Here is a 7,825-nt window from a genome sequence, read left to right on the forward strand (position 1 = left end):
GGTTTCCCACTTTATACAGGATCAGACTAACATCTATTTGCAAAAAAGCAGTTTGCCATGTATAGGTCATATTGAAGGTGTCAAATGCAACAAATTCCTTTTCATCTGAAATCCAAACAACCAGAAAACATCTGAGATTGTTCACTTTATTTCTGGTAGAAAGGCAAATGACAAGTAAGTATACAACAGTAACTAATTCACAAAAAATCAAGTTGCATGGAGCAGTCACCATGTCCTCTGAGCCGTGTATGTAATGACAATTAATCTCATGAAGACAGGGAGTTTGGCTCACCAATGTGTCCCAGGGCCTACCACAGTGCCCAGTACATAACAGATGCTCAGTGAATATTTATTGAATGAAATAATGCTCTTCAAGATCATAAGGTGGTGTAATCATCTAAGAGATTATACTATGTTCAGTATAGTTTTGTCGTTAGATAGACTTATTCTAATACTTTAAAAACTGGTAATCAGTATATAGCAGACCCCAATGTTTAGGTTCTGATCACGGTTCCTACGTGGGGGGTGGTCCCCACACCAACAAGCAATTCTCAGACACCAGCTGGGTGTCCCATAATTCACCTCAATTCTGACACTACCTACCCAGAGGCAGCATCAGATACCCCAGGTTAAGCCCTCAATCCTACAAGACTCCCCCCTCAACCATCCCCTCCCCGCCACTTCAGATACCAGTAGCAAGTCCAGGTGATCCCCTGTGTTTCTGACCAACTGACTACAAACTGGGGGTTCCAACAACCTCCGCCTGGGGTTTCAGACACCAGCCTCAAGTCCAGGTTGTTACCTGTACTTCAGACCGACTGGCTATAGATCAGGTTCCCACAACCTCCTCCTTTGGTTTGATTATTTTGCTAGAGAGGCTCACAAAACTCAGAGAAACATTTTACTTACTAGATTAATGGTTTATTATAAAAGGAACTGCCAAACAGAGAAGATGCATAGGGCAAGGAATGGGAAAAGGGCACAGAGCTACCATGCCCTCTCCAGGCGCGCCACTGTCCCCCAAATCTCCACGAGTTCACCAACCTGGAAGCTCTCCAAACCCTGTCTTTTTGGGGTTTTATGGAGGCTTCATTACATAGGCATGATTGACTAACCCATTGGCCACTGGTGATTGAACTCAATCGCCAGGCCCTCTCCCTTCCCCAGAAATCAGGGGAGTGGGACTGAAAGTTCCAACCGTCTAATCAAAGGGTTGGTTCCTCTGGTAACCAGCCCCCAACTTGAGGTGCTTTTCCAATTCACCTAATTAACGTAATAAAAGACACCTTTATTACTCTCAGTGTTGGAAATTCAGAGGGTTTTAGGAGCTCTGGGCCAGCAACAAAGACCAAATATACATATATTTGTTATTATAAATCGCAATATCACACCCAATTAACTAGAACTCCTCATTCTTTAATCATTCTTCATAAGGAAGAATTTACTATAAATATCACTGTCTATAACTAGAAGCTATTATTTATGTGAAACAGATAAAAACTGTTCATTCGAATATTTATCAAACACCTACTATGCACCAGGCACTGTGCCAACTGTCCTTGCCCCCAGCAGCTTTCACAGTCTAGGGCAGTCTTTCTCAACCATAATTCCTCATCTCAAGATGCACGCAGAGGAGATGAGTATTACAAACAATGGATTCCCTAGGGCATTAGGGGTTGATTCTCTCCCAGTGGAGAAAGACTAATGTAAGGTACCACGTAAGTTAAAAAGAAATTACAATATAACATGATAATAAAAGGTTGCTTTTAGTAGGGACAAATTCACCTGTTAAACCCAGCCATGTATGAACTACCTGGTAGAAGCCAAGATGCACACAGGCCATTTGTAATGTTTGTGTAAATGCAAAAATACTGCAATACATGCATTTAGATAAATTTCTAAACACAATAAAATAAACTCATCAATATTTTCCATGCTCAGCAATGTCAGGCCAAGGATTTCAGTAAAGTGAAACAGAGAGAAAAAGTCTAATTGCCCTGATAATGATAATTCAAGGAGAAAACAAAAAACCTTGCTCCTAAAAAAAAAAAATTACCTGAATTTTATTAATTGCCTTCATATATTGCTTCACTAGACTGGCCTTGCCTTGGACTTGAGGCAGGAGATAGATGGGGCCCAGGCTGAGCAGCTGGAGTTTGTCCCCTGTGTGCAGATACTCCCAGACAAAGATAATAGCGGGAACAGAGAGGAGCTGAGCCCTGCCCAGAGAAAAGATAAAGAGACCACATATTCCTCATTCTCGGGGTCAAGAAGACTTTCCTGACTACACAGGAAGGCTCCTCGGAGGTCAAAAGGGAGGGGGCGCCACCCCATAGTAGGTGATGTCAACCTACCCATAGGCCTCTGTGCTGGAATCCATCTTGGCTAAGAGATGCACGCACACACATGGGAGGACCCTGAGATAAACCAAATACGGACGGACTCAGAACCAGGCAAAGTCATGGGACTTCCCTGCTGGTCAAGTGGTTTAGACTCACGCTTCCACTGCAGGGGGCACAGGTTTGATCCCTGGTTGGGGAACTAAGATCCCACATGCCGTGCGGTGTGGCTAAATAAATAAATACATAAATAAATAAAATTCATTAAAAAAAAAAAAAGAATCAGGCAAAGCAAGATGATTGGCCAAAGGAAACCTGGAAGAAACGCCCCATATAAGTGATTCGAACTACCACGAGGGCACGACTCTCTCTGAGCCCTTTTTCCTCCTAATAAACACCTGTTTCACTACTTTCCGTCTCTTTTTGGGAATTCATTTCTACAAAGCCGACGGGCCAGGTCCTTGTCACTGGCCACTGGCCCTGGTGGTCTAGTGGCTAGGATTCAGCGCTCTCACTGCTGTGACCTGACTTCAATCTCTGGCAGGGGAACCGAAATCCTGCTTCAAGCCGCTGTAGGCCGAGGCCACCCGAGATCAGACTCAAAGTAATAAATTGGCTACCTATTTTGAATATTTTTGGTCTTATTTTGAATTTTCATTATACCTTATGCAGTCTAATTTCTTTCCAGTCCTGGGCCTCTTTGACAGATATAAAATTTTCTATGTGATATCATTACTATATGCTGCATGATTTATGGAACCAAAGCAGTTTAAGAGCTTCTAGAATCTGAGATATAATTTTTTTTCCAGTATTTCAACTCAAAACTTAAGCTTTTGTATGTCAATGATCTAGAAATTCATACCCGTTTAATATCACTCTCTGACAAGCTAATTAGACCGCATCCACTTGGCCAAGCCCCCTGATCTACTTTATCAAGGAATGTCTTATTTTGAATCATTAGCATGAAATAATTTACTAAGTCAAATGGGGGGAATTCTCATTGTTTAGACTCTCATTAAACCTTTAAACCCATGTGAAAATGCTATTGTAATCACTAGGAATGTTATGAAGGGTAAAAGACAAAACAACATAAAAGTCCCTGACCCTTAAGTCTCAACTAGCCCGGAATTCCAATTAAACATGCTTTTAGGGACTTCCCTGGAGCAGTGGTTAAGAATCCTCCTGCCAATGCAGGGGACACGAGTTTGAGGCCTGGTCCGGGAAGAGCCCACATGCCGCGGAGCAACTAAGCCCAGCCCGTTCGCCACAACTACTGAGTCTGCGCTCTAGAGCCCGCAAGCCACAACTACTGAAGCCGGTGCGCCTACAGCCCGTGCTCCACAGGAAAAGCCACCGCAATGGGAAGCCCGCGCACCGCAACGAAGAGTAGTAGCCCCTGCTCGCCGCAACTAGAGAAAGCCCACGCGCAGCAATGAAAACCCAACGCAGCCAAAAAAAAAAAAAAACTTCTAAAAAAAACCACATGCTTTTAAAGGAAATAAATTGTATAGACAAAACTACTATTATTTATTTATTGTATTTATGGAGAATGGAGATGTTGACTGGGAACAGGCGGTGCTTTTATTGTACTTGTAGACATCCAACTCTTAAATCTTTTAAGACACCCCCTACATACCTAAATCTGAAAATCCTACACCAAATCCACCAATTTCTTTCTACCTCAAAACTGTCAAAAGTAAAGTCCTAATTCATCAGAAAGGAAAGAAGACAATTTTTAATGGCAAAGACGTCAAGGCCATGTCTTTAAAAAATACAATGAATCACTATTTCGTTTAGCTTGAAACTGGAGAACCTGGGGAAATAAATGGCATTTTTTAAACGATTCAGCAAACACTACTGAGCCATAGAAGTTGATACTACTTCCCATGTCAGGCTTAAAATGTAAAGCCCTGTCCTAACACTTAGTATCTAGTTTTCAGCGACCAAGAACTATAAGCAACACCCCTGTAATTTATGTCACATTCAAAGTCAATTTCACATACATACAGGTACACACACACACAAACGCACAATTTTGAAAGGAATTCACAGCCCCATCTCTGAAATATAAAAGCACACAACTTAGACTACATGTACATTGCTGTGCAAGGCCAAGTCCAACCTAAATCTTTAACTGTATCCTTCTAGTGATGTAAATGGGAGTGCTCCTCAATCTCTACCAGGCTAAAGATGAGGACAGCGTTTGGCTCACTGATTAGGGGAGCTACAATTTGCTGCCCCCCACCACCAAAAATTTTTTTTGAAGTCATTCTTTAGCAATGAGTATTTGATAGCATGTTTCACATTCAGTCCAAGGGTTTGCAGATTAATTCCTTGCCCTAGGCCTAGGGCTCAGATACAACTCCTGAGAAGCCTTCAATTTACTGCACTGGTACAAATGCTGGAGACTTAACCATAGTCCTGGCTGCGCAGGAAAATGTGAGCAGCTGGGCATTCCAGCCGAAACAATGAGGTCAAAGCTCATTTCAGTGTGAGCGTAAGTGATTCTCTGCAGAGATCTTGGACGGGGATGCAAAGTACTAGCCTCAAACCTGCAGGCTGGCACCTCAACAACTGCTGCAAATTCTACTGCATGCCCTAGCTTCCTGGGCCAGCACTGCTTCATTACCAGACTCATACAACGCAGATCACGCTAAGCAAAAAAAGCACAGGGGGCTTTTAGACTGATACTTGGGTTGTTTGGCTTCAAATGATCTCAATTTTGAGCTAATGAATTTATTATGAACCAGAGGCCAGTTGTTTTCCAGTATAAGAGAGCCATTGAAAAGATTATCCTTTTCCCAAATATTACAATTAGTCCTCTTTGTCACCTTTCCCTTTTTGTCACCCCCAAACAACACTCCAGGATCACAAGAATCTATGTGAAATAGAACTATGAAGTACAATGCTCTTTTACCTTCTCAGGCTAAATGTGAGAAACCAATTTTAGTCACTTGCTTTAGCAAAGCATCCAGTACAATCCAATTCTTACGGATTTCAAAATCCTGATATGCACAACCTCTATTGCTCTGTGCCACAGGTAAACCTGCTCCAATTTCATAAGACACGGCTTCTGGGTGAGGTAAACATTTAGAAAAACATTAACATAGCACTATTGTGATAATAACATTCTAAAATGGGATGTACAATTATTTCATTTAGCCAGGGTACATTTGGGAAAGTTTCAAGCGCAGAAAAACATGAGAGTAAATTCATCCGACGCATGAAAAATGCTAGCAACGCTTCGATTAGGAATAATCGCAGGAAAAGAGCCAAACCGACAAGTTCTCAAACAGACATCGGAAGGGGGGTGGTGGGCGCTCACAGCGCTCAACCATTTTTCCTAAGGACAGAAAAATGAAAATTTACAGACGAACCCTTTCTTTCACATCACTGGCAGAAATAAAATTCTATTCCCGCCACCTCATCTTGCAATTAAGGAAGTTGCTACAAATAGCAGCACAGAAGTAAATGGTCCTGGTTTTACTCCATTCTTAAGGTACCCTCCAGGAGTAAACAGATTACTCAAAAAAGTCAGTAGCCAGAAATCGCTTGTCCCGGTGCCAAACTCCCTCGGCAATGAAATTCCCTTTTCTGGGGATTTGGGAAGGGGTCAACGTGGACGGAGGAGTCCAGCCGCAGCTCCCTTCTCCCCTGGGTCAATGTCTGGGGTGTTCGGGGCTCGGCGAGGCTTCCGACCCGGCGCTCGGCAGCGGCGGCGCAGTCTCCTCGCGTCTCCACCTCCACCCAGCCCACCCTGACGATCACCCTCGCTTTTATTATACCCTCAAGGTGAGAGGCTTAGGCTGGGTCCCCAAAGTTTGCCCGGCCTCGGGTCAGCAGCCGGCCGAGCCCCGGGCAAGGCTGAGGCCGGCCCCAGCCTCCCACCCTTCAGCCCCCAGGTCTTTTTTGGGCCACGGTGACAGGTCTAGGTTTACCTCCATGTGCTCGTGGCAGAGGAAACAAAAGAAAGCAACCTCCCTGATAATAAAACGCCATCTTCGACTAATTGGCAAACCAAGGGGCCCCTGGGTCGGTCCCTCCACGGGTCCCTCCCCATCCAGCCCAAGGGTGGCCCCCCGTCCGAGGTAGAGTCTGTAACAGCCCCGGAAAGCTCCGGATAAATTGTCTGGGGTCGGGGGCGGGGTGGGGGGCTGCTCCGAGGGCCCTACCTGCCTTCCCACCCTGGCCGCCTGGGCAGCGTGTTTCAGTTAAAATGTAAAAACGGGTGGTGGTGGTTTCTCCCAGAGATGCAGTCATCCCCTCAGAAAATTGTTCTGAGGGACCGCGCGAAGGGGCCGGCGAGCAAGCAAACCGGCACGCGTGGAGCCGCAGGGAGTGTACTTACAAAACGGTTAAAGCTCCGGCGGAACATCGCGTCGAAGGCTGCCGGGCGCCGAGCTGGGCTCTACTGGGCTGTCTGAGAAGGTGCCGTCCACAACACACACTGCGGCGTGGGCCGGCGGCGCGAAACGGACGGCGAGGCTGGCTGCCCCGCCACCCGCCCGCCCTCCGCTGCTCTCCGCACTCCCCCCGCCCCCCGGCGCCCTCGCACCCGCGGCCCCCGCCCGCCTCACTCACCGCCCGCCCCCGCCCCGCCCGTCCCGGGGACGGCGGCCCCGCCGCTCCCGCAGCAGCCCGCGGAGAAAGCGAGCCGAGCGCGCAGGGGAGGGATGGCGGAGGAGCGCTAGGCTCCTCCTGCAGGGAGGGGGGGCGCCCCGATCTCTCCACCAGCGCCGGGCTCGGCACCCCGCCGTCTGCACTCTTCCCCGGCACGGAGCCACAGCCCGCCCTCCCCGCGGCCAGTCCGCGTGCTTCCGCCCCGCTCGCGGCCACCGGGGACCCTCCCGAGGCGCCCCGCGCCTCACCTCGCCTCAGCCCGAAACTACTCCCCTGGCTCGGGCGGGAGCCACAGCCTGCCCTGCCCCGGCCCTAACTCGTCCGCCGCACCGCTTCGCTCGCAGCCCCTCCTCAGTCCGCGGCAGCCGCGTCGCCCGCCCGGCGCTTTCGTCTCGCACCCGGGCTGGGGAGCCACGGTGCAGCCTGCCGGCCCGCCCCGAACCCGCCAGGCAGCCGGGCTCCCCGCTTCCCGGCGGGGCGGAGCCGGGGTCTCCGCGAGGAGCCGGGACCGGCAGGGCGCTGTGGAGACCCCAGCGCGGGCGGGGCGGAGCGGGGCGGGGCGCGGGCGGGGGGATTAGTTATGAAAGCCACCCCCTCCTCATCTGGAAAGGCGCGGGTCTCCCCACTACCCTCGCTTCGCTCCGCTCCCACCTACGCGGCTTTCCCTCCTCTGGTTCTTTCTCTCGTCCTGTCTCCCCACCTAAACCGTCTCACTTCCACTTTCTCTATTAGGTTGTAAAGTCAGGCTTTGTGTCGTTGCTGCTGTGCAGCGGGGCGGGATTTCCCTGACAACCCCCCTTCCCCAAACCCCTCCCTCTCGTCCCCTCCCCCTCGCTTCTCCCAGAGCAGCCTGGGAGTTGTAGTCC

At 48.7% G+C, this 7,825-nt stretch overlaps 1 protein-coding gene across 5 annotated transcripts in view; it reads right to left on the reverse strand.

Moving 5' to 3' along the window:
- The window catches only part of ATP11C (ATPase phospholipid transporting 11C), a 167,102-nt gene extending 160,248 nt beyond the window's left edge, over positions 1 to 6,854 (reverse strand). For all 5 annotated transcript variants that reach the window (XM_036840109.1, XM_036840108.1, XM_036840107.1 and 2 more), the window contains exon 1: positions 6,688 to 6,854. In XM_036840109.1, coding sequence (XP_036696004.1) covers positions 6,688 to 6,714 — 27 coding nt within the window. In that variant the 5' untranslated portion in view covers positions 6,715 to 6,854. The remainder of the gene's footprint in view (positions 1 to 6,687) is intronic.
- Positions 6,855 to 7,825: the final 971 nt, after the last annotated feature.

This window comes from Balaenoptera musculus, chromosome X (assembly GCF_009873245.2).
Source record: "Balaenoptera musculus isolate JJ_BM4_2016_0621 chromosome X, mBalMus1.pri.v3, whole genome shotgun sequence".
NCBI lineage: Eukaryota > Metazoa > Chordata > Mammalia > Artiodactyla > Balaenopteridae > Balaenoptera > Balaenoptera musculus.